At 44.3% G+C, this 13,114-nt stretch overlaps 1 protein-coding gene across 6 annotated transcripts in view; it reads right to left on the minus strand.

Annotated features, from left to right (window-relative positions):
* nme9 (NME/NM23 family member 9) overlaps positions 1-13,114 on the minus strand; it is a 141,725-nt gene that overhangs the window by 22,261 nt on the left and 106,350 nt on the right. For all 6 annotated transcript variants that reach the window (XM_055638550.1, XM_055638551.1, XM_055638549.1 and 3 more), the window contains 2 exons: positions 11,222-11,373; positions 6,036-6,180 (listed from right to left, as the gene is read on the minus strand). In XM_055638550.1, the coding sequence (XP_055494525.1) occupies positions 6,036-6,180; positions 11,222-11,373 (297 nt within the window). The remainder of the gene's footprint in view (positions 1-6,035; positions 6,181-11,221; positions 11,374-13,114) is intronic.

Here is a 13,114-nt window from a genome sequence, read left to right on the forward strand (position 1 = left end):
GTCCTCGATCACAGCTTTTGTGTTAAGTCAATGGAAAAGCACTAGGGAACAAGATGCTAATTTCAGAGTATGAAAATGGCCATAACTTTTTTAATACTGAAGATATGAAAGTGAATTAGGTGTCAAATTAAACTTCTTTTTATGGCTTATCTGATGGGATAAATTACAGAATTGATTTTTTATATCTCAAAATGTTGTAACATTGCTAAGTAATTTAACTACTACACTCTTGTACATTGACCTGCCAAGTAACCCTAGACCACAATCAATTCTGATTAGTATTTTTAAACATTTATTCAAAAATAGACTGCGTGGAATAATTCCATAATTCCTAAATTAAAAAGACCAGCTATAATTTGCTTCTTTTGCCAAATGATACTCGTTGTTACATCCAGTCACATCTTTCTGTCTATGAACTCTGGCTATCAGTTTGTTTCCGTAGTTGAGTAGTAAAAACAGAATATCCTAATGCTCTCCATCCTCCCTGGAATAGTGAAGGAGGTAAAAAAGATTTGGAGGCAGGACAGCCAAAAGGAAAGAGAGCCAGTGCTAACACACTGACTGAATAGCCACCTTCTTGCTGTTGTTTATATTATTTGATCATGTCAGAGAAGGTGGTTTATATCGTCAAAAATAAAACCAAGGAGAAAATAATGTTTAACCAAATCATATTTTTATACTACCTATCCTTTTGATCATGTCTCCATTATTTATTTTGTCAGCCATATTTACAATTTGGCTCCAAATTAATTTCCTTTGGATGACATGCCTGTTTACTGCCAGCAAAAGCCAAAACCAAAAATGATTTTCTTAGCGAAACGTAAGGTTCTATATTTACAATCCAATGGGATTCATTAGTTGGGTAGGGTTTTGAAGACAAAATGAAATATAAATTTAACCTGACTTGGCTTCTGCAGCCAGTATATCTATTCTAGAATAGAATAGTAAGATTAAACGAGTACTTACCAGTACGAAGTTTGATCTGTATTTTATGAGGAGTTACGATGAGGGATTACGTGAAGAACCCACCCAGCGCGCAGGCGCGGCATACTTCCAAGCAGCGGTGTGGAATCACAGATAGACACTAGTTGAAGTAAAGATAGTGAAGACCAACGAGACATTAGTCCGAATTTGATCTATATAATGAGGGTGGGAGCGGAGGGCACGTAATCCCTCATCGTAACTCCTCATAAAATACAGATCAAACTTCGTACTGGTAAGTACTCGTTTAATCTTACTATTTTACTTCGGAGTCACGTGAGTGACTACGTGAAGACTTCAAAGGTCTGTGATTTCAAACCGTGTAACAGTTATATCACTCACTGCCGAAAGATCATCGAGGGAGGAAGTGGTAGCTAGAGACCAACAAGTTTGTTTAGTTATAAAAGAAATATTTATTAACTATAACAAAAAACAAAATAGCTCCCATGGGCTTTAAATCATAACTTTGCGGTTTTTTAAAACGGTATCCGCAAAGACGTCCTGTTCCATCAGCGGTTTGTTGTAAAATCGTTGGAATGTCGATTCCCTTGACCATCCCGCTGCTCTGAGGATGTGGTCGAGGGGAACCTGCATCCTATCCGCCGCTGAGGTGGACGCTGCCCTGGTTGAATGGGATTTAAAAACATTTGTGTTAATCCCTGCCATGCTGAGGACCTGTTTCAACCATCTGGATAATGTTTGGCTGGTTACCCGTCCAAAAGGCTTTCTGTGGCTAACCCATAAGGCTTTCTCTCTCCCTCTTAGCGTTTGGGTTGTGTCTAGATAATGATGAAGGTGGGTCACCACACACAGCCTAGGTTCTGGAGGGTAAGCCCGGAAGATCAACGGGGAGTTTGATGTACCTGGTCTACTTTGTTTTACCAACCCCGGCATGGTGAAAGTAATGGTATCTGGGGTGGTCACCATGTAGTTCAGATTAAGCTGATGGAGCGACTGAACCCTTTGAGCTGAGACAAGCGCCATGAGCATGAGGGTTTTGTAAGTGGCCTGTTCCAGGCTCAGGGATCCCACCGGAGGCCAACCTCGAAGGTGTGTGAGAACTACACTCACATCCCACATGTGAGTGTATCTAGGTGTAGGGGGTTTGGTATTAAAGATCCCCTTAAGGAGTCTGATGACTAGAGGGTGGGATCCCACACTATGCTGTTCTATCGGCATGAGGTATGCGGACAGTGCGCTCCGAGCCGTATTGATGGCACTGTAGCTCATCTTGAGATCATGGTGCAGGTGGGCCAGGAACTCCAGCACATCCGAGATCGAAGTCGTCGTGTAGGATGTCCCTGCGTCCAGACAGTACTGTTCCCATTTCCTGATGAAGGTCAGGTACTGTTTCTTGGTGGAAACTCGCAGGGATGCCGACATGGTGGTGATTGTTCTGTCTGATAACCCCAATCCCCGGTAAGGCCTGTTCAAAATCTGGAAACCAGGAGTTTCAATTTTTGGTGGCATGGATGGCTAATGCCAGTTACCGGGTGAGTCAATAATTGGGGGTGGTGTTGAAGGACCATTGGTGTCTCTACCACCATGTCGTGGAACATTGGGAACCATGGTTGGGTAGGCCAGTCGGGCACGACCAGAATGCCAGAGGCTGAGTCTGCCTGAATTTTCTGGAGTACCCGACTGATGAGGCAGAAGGGAGGGAAAGCATAGAAAAAGAAATTTCCCCAGTCCAGCGTGAAGGCATCTACCGCTGCTGCCTCTGGGTCTGGTTCCCAAGCCACATACATGGGTAGTTGGTGATTTAACCTAGACGCAAACAAATCTATATCTGGCGTACCATATTGCTTGATAATTTTAGCAAATAATTTTGGGTCCAACATCCATTCGATGTTGTCGTTGAATTTTCGTGACCTGGTGTCCGCCACTAAATTTAGTTTGCCTGGTAAATAGGCAGCTGATAGCCAAATATGTCTCTCGACACACCATTGCCAGATTATAGTAGTTAATTTGTCGCATGATACTGATTTAATGCCACCCATGTGCTGGATATAAGATACTGCCGTAGTGTTGTCGATCATAATTCTAACATGCACGTGTCGCATACCAGATGCATATGCTTTTAGCCCATAAAAGGCGGCGAGCATTTCCAAAAAGTTAATGCCCAGTGATTGTAGTAGCGATGCCTCTGAGTTAGTCCATCTGCCACCTGTGCTGTCTTTGGAGTTAGTAGCTCCCCAGCCTAAAGCACTGGCATCCGTTGCAATGGTTATGTTAGGATTGGTTACGGTGATGGGACTGTGACTGTGCCAAATATTGTCAACCCACCACTGAAGTTCTGATTTGGCTTCAGCGGGTAAATCCATTTTGCGATCATAATGCCCCCTATGAAGGCGTAATGCATGAGTCCTTGCTCTTTGTAAATTTTGATAATGCAAGGGCCCATGTTGGGCAGCCGGAAATGCTGCTACTATAGAGCCAATAACTCTGGCTACATGCCGTATTCTAGGTTGCGGTGTGGCAATTAAATGGCTACAAGCTTCAATGAGTGAAGCTGTTTTGTTTCTGGGCAGAGTGACAGTCATGTGAATCGTGTCAATAGTGAAGCCTAAGTAATCCATGTTAGTAGTAGGCTCCAATATTGATTTATCTGGGTGGAGGATAAAACCCAAAGTTTCAAGGAGTTGTTTAGTGGCTAACACTCCTGCGACAGCTTGTTCCCGTGTTCTTCCTAATATGAGAACATCGTCCAGATAGGCCACTACTAAATGTTTTAGTTCTCTCAATTTCTTCATGGCCACTTTAAGAATTTTCGTAAATAGTCTGGGAGCTGTCGTTAAACCATTGGGCAAAGCTCGGTACTGCCATAGCTGGCCCCTCCAGATAAATTTCAGATATTTAAAGTAATCTTTATGAATGGGTACCAAATAGTAAGCATCTTTGATATCTATGCTTGCCATGTAGTATCCCTTGGAGATCAGTTGTCTGGCAGTGACAAATGTCTCCATTTTGAAATGTTGATACTCAACAGACTGATTGAGTGATGTCAGATCAATAATAATGCGACATCCACCATCTTTTTTGGTTTTGAGAAAAATATTTGATACAAATTCTTGCGGCTCGTGTGTGGTCATTTCTATGATGCCTTTAGCCACGAGCCGATCAAGTTCAGCTTGTCCTTCTACCTTCTCAACTGCCGAGGGAAGGAACACCCTTAGGGGCATATGCTGAACTGGCGGTTCTACGCCTGGTTTGAATTCAATCTTGTATCCACTAATACTGTAGAGTATAAACTGATTGTTAGTAAGGGAGAACCAATCATGCTTGAAGAAACTTAAACGTCACCCTGTTAATACTACACCCTTTGTCTGAGTATGTTGACAGGAACCAGACCCACCTACCTCCATGTTCACTTGTGGGGTCGTTTCCGGTGGGTCTTGCCCAAGGTTGTCCGTGTTGGTGCTATCTGGGCGGCGCAAAACGGCTCCGCCCTGGGCCCCGCTCTAAAAAAGAGCACTGGGGGTAGTGGGAGGCGGTCACCAGGCTTTCACCACTCGGTATCTGCTGGTGGCTGCCGAGGCGTGCGGCCAACTGGGTGTCTTCGCCCTGCTCGGTCCACCCTGCCCTCATGAGGCCTACTGGTTTTGCCGCCTCTTCCAACTCCTTGAGCCTTTTGGCCAGATCCGCACCAAATAGCAGCGCCTGTCGTTCGGGCGCTGGAGCTTTACAGAGGCCGGCATACGTTGGGTTTAGGGCAGGCCTGATGTTGTCCCGCCGTAGGTTGTTTAGCTCATACGTGGTGCTGCACATCAGTTCGAGGGCATCCTGCTGGGGTATGGTCAAGTCTTCATCCCCAACGGACCGAGCAAAGGCGGTGACGGCTGCTGAGTGGAGCTTCAGGACTCGCTGCATTTTGACCTCCTGAGCCCTTATGTGCTGCCACAGCTGGTTCCAGATCTGCCCATTTACCGTCTTGACCCTCAGCGCCCCGCAATTTTCGTGCGCGTTGTAGTTGTCAAGGGCCTGCTGGACAGCCTTGTCCTGCCGCGGGTTGTTGGACAGCCTGTTTATAGTTGCCGCCCTTCTGGGTGGCAACACCATCCCAGTTGTTGGTGGTGCCGCATATCGGCCCACTACACCCAGTAGCTCTTCTTCCGGCACGCCCGGCATGCTGACGATATCCTCCGCCTGCCCTTGGGATAGGCCAGCCCAGTCCTGGCCTCCCTTACTGCCCTCGAATATAGAGGGTACAGAAGGGTGTGGAGAGGAGGAGGCCAAAGCCCGTCCTCCTGGGAGATGCCGCATCTCCTCATTAATCATACGCTCGAGGAGCTGCCTCATGCAGCTTATCCGAGCGTCTCCCCTTTTCGGTGGGGGAGAGTGTTCCCGTTCCTCCGAATCATCGGAGGACACCGGCCGGTCGGTTTTCTGTGTCGCCTTCCTCCCTGTGCGGGGCGTTGAGATCTGCAGCACTGGGGGCGGCTCGGTGTCGGGTGAGCGGGAGCGTTGAAAAAGCTCCTCCGCTACGAGAGGCTGCTGTCCCGCTATGGACCCGTCCTCGGGTGGAGTAGGGCAGGCAGTCCTCCTGGCTGGTCGCTTGCGAGAGGCCATTATTCTCTCTAGCGCGACTCTGTAACCAAAAAAGACACTTACCTGAGGTCTCGTCTTTATGCTGCAGCTGGAGAGCCTGGCTCCAGCTGCTGCCGCTGTTGCACTGCTGACGTAATGCCGCGCCTGCGCGCTGGGTGGGTTCTTCACGTAGTCACTCACGTGACTCCGAAGTAAAATCATAGTATCACATAGCACGGAATGAAGGCATTCAACCGAGCATGCCCACCCGATCAATGGCCTGTCCAATTGATTCCACTCTCCTTTCCTCTCCAGCCAGCTCCAAAGTTTTCACTTTTCTAGTAAAAATGAATACCATTTTGTGAGCTACTGTTGATTTGTCCTTCAGGCAGTGTTAACATTCTTAAATCTCTGTACTCATGCCAGTTGAAACAGGCTTCCTTAATTTATCCTATCAAAACACTTCAGAGTTCTGAACACCTCCATTAAATCGAGATAGAATCCAAAATAAACAGGTTCAAACCTACTCAATCATATAATCAATCAGCTTGTCAAAGAATGGTTTGCCCTTGTGTTCTTTGTAGAACTCTTCAGCCATTTCTCGGCTCAGGAACTTTTCATCCATCTGCGAAATAACGAAGCCTCCTTCTTCAATCTTTTGTATAATCTCATCTGCCGAGGTTGAAAGTTAATGCACATGAATAGTTAGGCAGAAACAATGCGCACTGTAATCTGAAGATAGACACAAACTGTTGGAGCACCTCAGCGAGTCAGGCAGCATCTCTGGAGAAAAAGAATAGGTGATGTTTTGGGTCGAGACCCTTCATCAGACCCTTCTTCATCAACCAGTCTGAAGAAGGGTCTCAACTCGAAACATCACCTATTCCTTTTCTTCAGAGATGCTGCCTGACTCGTTGAGTTACTCCAGCATTTTGGTATCTATCTTCAGTGTAAACCACCATCTACAGTTCCTTCTTACGCACTTTAATCTGACAGGATACAAGAATAGCTAGTGAGAGGATAAGTACCACATAGGAGCAGTGAATGTTGCTGTGGTATAAGAAACCAAAATGATGAGAAAATGCAATTTGGTCAAATCTGTAATAACGTTATAATACAAGAAAATAAAAATCCTCGTTCTTGTTTACAATTCCCAGTATGGACTTGTCCCAATCACTCTCTGGAACCTCCTCTTATTTCTGCACAGGTCCTAATCTTTATTATTGTAGGAAGGAACAGCAGATGCTGGTTTACACCAAAGATAGACAGAAAATGGTGCAGTAACTCAGCGGGACAGGCAGCATCTCTGGATAGAAGAGATGGGTGACATTTTGGGTTGCGACTAAAGAAGGTTCTCAACCCGAAACATCACCCATTCCTTCTATCCAGAGATGCTGTCTGTCCTGCTCAGTTACTCCAGCATTTTGTGTCTAATCTTTTTTATGTTCATCACCTTTCACCCACCTAGCTCCAGCAATAATGGCTCAGCCTATGTCCGTTCTACCCAATGGAAGTATCCATCCCATTTATTTCCCACCATCCAAAGTCTTCTTGAAGTTCACCTCTCTGTCCTAAATAATATACCTAATGCTTCTCTGAAATGCCGAGATATTCAAGTGCATTTATTAAAAAGTTATAAAAATGGATGTCATCTTGGATCAATTATGCATTCCTGCATCACCCGCTGATATCTCCCTCATTGGTTATTTTCTGTGTTTGATTATAGTCCGTGGGCCATTTGGACTGTTTTTTTTAAACCCTTATTTCAATCTATGTCAAAATTGTGTTTTTTTGCACTTTGCCCTCTTTCTTGGGGTCTGTGAATTTGGTATTTGCAATTGAGCCTGTTTAGTAAAGATACATTAATAAAATCCACTAAATTAGGATCATAATCATCTTCAACTCTAGGAAAATCACCAAGCTCTGCCAGAGGTTTCACAAATTTGTTACGGTGTTGGCATCAGTTTGATTGGCTTGACTGTGCCAATTCCTTTGAAGGCACTTGTTGAGTCACAGCCTGAGAACGCATGGAGTCCAAGTAATGCTGAGCAGTACTCTAAGGAGGACTGCTTTGCAAAATAGGTGACATCTATTAGCCTTTGCCTGTTGCCTCTCCCTGTGTCAAAGAACATTGTCATGTCTTGAATGCTGTTTGCATAGTGAAGCAATGTGAAAAGATATTGCTGTCTGGGCTTTTGACTTGTGCATGGTCATATCCTTGCCCGTTGCCATAGTTGCAGTATATGATGACTCGCGAGTCTGTTTCTACTTGGTTTGACTTCAGGGATTGAATCTCAGACTGCAGTGTCTCTTTCCCATTCTGAGAAGTAAGAAGTGTGGCCTCTCCTTCCTTAATGAAGATCACCTTCCCTCCATGTAGCCTCTTTGCCACGTCATGCTCACTCGACACATCAAGAAGTTCAATGAGCTGTTTCTTGTTCTCATCATTGGTCAAGAACTGCTTCCAATCTCTTGGTTTTTTGGTCTTTCCTCCTTTGATTATTCTCTTTTCCGCACACCCACGCCGTGTCAGTTCACTTGACTTCACTGAATCTGGTTTGTACATATCGGTACTGAAGACTACATCATTAGATGACAATGCATTGAAGATTTTGATGCCAATCTCTTTGAAGTTTGCAGGAATCTCTTTGAGTAGAATGCAGCATTGCCATCTTCCACTATAAATGTCTTATTACTGGCAGGAGTTTGTGAGTTGTCTACATCTTTCAATAGCTAGTGTAGGCCAGTGGATTTCTCACTCTTTGTAAATAAGCTGTCTGATGTACCAATGAAGTAGGGTACAGGGGTCAGAGAGTATTTCATCATCTCCCGTAGATTGAGTTGACTGCCAGAACTTTGTGCTTTGACCATCAGTGGTAAAAGCAATATCTCTTTGTTGCTTGTACTCTATAACCTTTCATTCAGATGTTTTCAGCTTCACTCTTTTCTTTGATTCTGCCATGGTTTTAAGCTACAGATTCTTGATGGGTTCGGAGAATGCTGTCTTTTTCTCAAGTCGCTCCCTGATGCACTTCTCTTTCTGTTCTTTCCCTGTGGTAAGCACCTTTATGACATCTTTCTCAACTTCAGCCGGAACACGTGTACCAGAAAAGAATACATACAACCCAGTCTTGTCATCTACGTCAAAAGGATTCAGGAAGCTTTTTGCAGCATCAATGGCTTTATTTACACATGCCTCACTTTTTCTTAGCTCAGTTGGCTGTTGATCTCTATGTTTGCTTCCGCGATTGGTACCAGAAGTCATGTCTGCAAGGCTGAGAGTTGCAAAGAGAAAGTGTGGCCTTTCTGTTGAAGTTTAAACCCATCTCTGATAAGCACTGTGATTCTCCAAGATGTCAGAGAGCCCAACACCACTACCATCACCTCAAGATTTGCCATGCTTCATAGAAACATAGAAATTAGGTGCAGGAGTAGGCCATTCGGCCCTTCGAGCCTGCACCGCCATTCAATATGATCATGGCTGATCATCCAACTCAGTATCCCGTACCTGCCTTCTCTCCATACCCTCTGATCCCCTTGGCCACAAGGGCCACATCTAACTCCCTCTTAAATATAGCCAATGAACTGGCCTCAACTATCCTCTGTGGCAGATAGTTCCAGAGATTCACCACTCTCTGTGTGAAAAAAGTTCTCCTCATCTCGGTTCTAAAGGATTTCCCCCTTATCCTTAAGCTGTGACCCCTTGTCCTGGACTTCCCCAACATCGGGAACAATCTTCCTGCATCTAGCCTGTCCAACCCCTTAAGAATTTTGTAAGTTTCTATAAGATCCCCTCTCAATCTCCTAAATTCTAGAGAGTATAAACCAAGTCTATCCAGTCTTTCTTCATAAGACAGTCCTGACATCCCAGGAATCAGTCTGGTGAACCTTCTCTGCACTCCCTCTATGGCAATAATGTCCTTCCTCAGATTTGGAGACCAAAACTGCACGCAATACTCCAGGTGTGGTCTCACCAAGACCCTGTACAACTGCAGTAGAACCTCCCTGCTCCTATACTCAAATCCTCTTGCTATGAAAGCCAACATACCATTTGCTTTCTTTACTGCCTGCTGCACCTGCATGCCTACCTTCAATGACTGGTGTACCATGACACCCAGGTCTCGCTGTATCTCCCCCTTTCCCAATCGGCCACCATTTAGATAATAATCTGCTTTCCCGTTTTTGCCACCAAAATGGATAACCTCACATTTATCCACATTATACTGCATCTGCCAAACATTTGCCCACTCACCCAGCCTATCCAAGTCACCTTGCAGTCTCCTAGCATCCTCCTCACACCTAACACTGCCCCCCAGCTTAGTGTCATCCGCAAACTTGGAGATATTGCCTTCAATTCCCTCATCCATGATCGTGATCATGATTCATGATCGTCTCCTCAATCGTTTTGTCAACAGCACTTCGGTTTCCTGGTTTGTCGACCTAGCGATACTGATGGCACCTCTTTCGAGGAAAGCCAGGGCATCAGGATGTGATTCTTCGATGTTTGCCAAGAACACAGCAAGGTGGTCAGATAGTGGGAGTAATTGGGACTACCAAAGGTGAAGAAGAGATCAGGCATAAGAAACAGACGGTGCAAGTACAACGGAAAGTTGTTCTCTTTCACAGACCTAATCAATGAGAGAGCAATCCACACAGAATCCATGTACGACAACCAAAATTGTGCAGTCTTCCTGAGAGATCCTTTTCGAACATCAGCTTTGAAGCTCTCATACGACTCCATCAATGTGTTGAGATCTGCATTGGCCATGACTTCAGTAAGTGCCTGCTTTGTTGACGATTGGATTAGCTCTTGAAAGATGCCCTTTGATTCCTCTGGTACACCGGACAGCATTGCATTTTTTCCAGCCATAGACAGGAATTCATTAAGAAGGAGCCTCTCCAAGCACTCCACCATCGTCTTGTGGCAGTGCAGACTTCTGTCGTAGTTCTTTCCTGTCATAACACCTTTCATGGAACCAGTAGACATGAGTACCGATTCCATGAGGACATCCTGAAGCCCGGATCCTTCCATTTTCTTTCCAAGCATTTTGACGTATGCACAAATGACATGAAATGTGCCAATCAACACAATGTGTTTCTTGTACTTTGCAGGATGACTCCATACGAGAGGATATGCCTTCATGCAGACACCCAAGTCGAATGTTGTAATGACATATTCTTGGCCAACCTCATGACTTGCTTCTTCAGAAGCTCGTTAACGCTCTTGAATTGTACTAAATTCCGTGATGGGATGATTGATCACAGGATAGGAGTCAATTGTGGTCACATTTGAAGGCACCTCACCTGTTGCTGTGACAAATCCAGCCCAAGCTGGAAGCTCTTGACCTTTCTCACTACTCGCTTTCTGGGAAAGCATCCATGCCAGATCTTTTCTTGTACATTGTTTGAATACTTCACCCCCATCATCACATTACCAGTGCTGCACAGCGAAATCTGCATTTGCTTACCGGTTGACATAGGATGATTATTACAGGGCCACAAGAAAGAGGGAAAAGTGTGAAAAAACACAATTTTGACATAGATTGAAATAAGGGGTTAAAAAACATAGTCCAAATAAGTTTTTTTCGTGGGAACATAATTTTCCGACATAAGAGATACCAATGAACAAAATGACACCCAAAAAGTAGGATCATGGGGGGGGTGCACGGTAGGACCCTCTGGCCCACGGACTATTACTGATGTCTCTACAGACCTCTGTGATTCTCCATCACATCAGGCTTGATGACAGCCAGAGTGTGTTCCATTTGGAAGAAGAAATTCAGCTCCCTTTCTGCATCCTGCAGTGTGCTGCTACCATGCAGTTGGTTGATTGGAACTGATTCCACTGCAAATTGTGCTCGTAGACTGCAGAAAGGAAATAAGTCAAGGCATCAAATAATAATGTACAATTTTCACCTGCAGAAAATTCACAGTTTATTAGAAAAAAATGAAACTCGTTGAACATTTTAAAGTGATTACATTAGATCCGCACAACTAAGCCACCTCAAAAACAGGTTGCATCAAATGTTTGCAAGGCTATCTTGAAGATGCAAAGTGAATCCCTACTGATACTAATACATGCAGCACTCATAGCTCCAGTACAGATCAGGTTTATCTAGAAAGGCACGAACACAGCAATTAAGGAATGGTATGAGGGATTCCCACAGAGGGGTCTTCATGCTGTCTGCCACAGTGAAAATACACCACCAGGATCGTTCTCAGCCACCTCTTTTCTGTGGCTGAAGACCTGGTCCCTGAAGCACATTGCATTCTTGAATGCACAGACACTTTCCCCTGGCTGAGGAAATCATGAATTAGAGACCTTAGGTTTAATTTGAGAGTGGAGAGATTTAATAGTGATATATTGCTCTGTGTCTACCCCAAATCAGTCTACCCCAAATCAGGCTCTCTGTCAGCTCCAAACTGCTTTTAATACTGTGCAACGTAACCTGTGTGATTTAAAACTTGTTTTAAATGCTGACAAGACAAAGCTCATGCTGTTCACTAAAGCTAAATCAAAGCCCTCGGACCTCCCTCCTATCACCACTTTGCAGGGCTCTGTGATTGAATCTGTGTCTCAATATAAATATCTGGGAATTATAATTGACGATTCTCTCTCTTTTAAACCTCATATCCAGCAACTTGTGAAAAAACTAAAGATAAAATTAGGTTTTTACTTTAGAAACAAATCTTGTTTTTCTTTTGAAGCCAAAAAAAGACTTGTTGCTGCAACGTTTATGTCTGTGTTGGACTATGGTGATGTTTTATATATGAATGCATCTTCAAAATGCCTACAGTCTTTGGACACGGTCTACCACGGAACACTGAGATTTGTTACTAATTTTAAAACCCTCACGCACCACTGCTCTTTGTATGCTCAAGTTGGATGGCTTGCCCTGTCCACCCGCAGATTCCATCATTGGCATATCCTTATTTATAAGACTATCCTCGGTGTTCTTCCTTCATACCTGCAGAAGTATGTGATTCGAAAAAGCACAGGAACTTATCAGCTCCGCTCTGAGGACTTGTTCTTACTAACTGTACCTAAAGTCCGTACTGAACTGGGGAAAAGGGCATTTAGTTATGCTCCTCCCTTCGCATGGAACCAGCTGCAGAATGAACTGAAACTTAAGGAGCTGGTTTCTATAAACAGATTTAAATCCCTTCTTAATGATGTTGAAGCGGGCTCTTCTGTCTGTACATGCTTTGTTTGATGATGTTCTGACTGTGACTCTATTTATATGTTCTCTGTTGTTTTAAAATTATTGTCTGAAATTGTGGAAATGTGCTGCTGCCCGTCTTGGCCAGGACTCTCTTGTAAAAGAGATTTTTAATCTCAATGAGACTTCTCCTGGTTAAATAAAGGTTAAATAAAATAAAATAAAAATAGAAACTGAGGGGCAACGTTTTCAGGGTGGTATGTGTATGGAATGAGCTGCCAAAGGAAGTAGTTGAGGCAGGTACAATAAAAACATTTAAAACACATTTGGATAGGCACACGGATAGTAAAGGGATATGGTCAAACCCGGTCAAAGGGGACTAGCTTAGATGAGCATTTCGGTCAGCATGAACAGAGTGGGCCGAAGGGCTTGTCTGTGTAATATGT

Source organism: Leucoraja erinacea, chromosome 7 (genome assembly GCF_028641065.1).
Source record: "Leucoraja erinacea ecotype New England chromosome 7, Leri_hhj_1, whole genome shotgun sequence".
Classification (NCBI taxonomy): Eukaryota; Metazoa; Chordata; class Chondrichthyes; order Rajiformes; family Rajidae; genus Leucoraja; species Leucoraja erinaceus.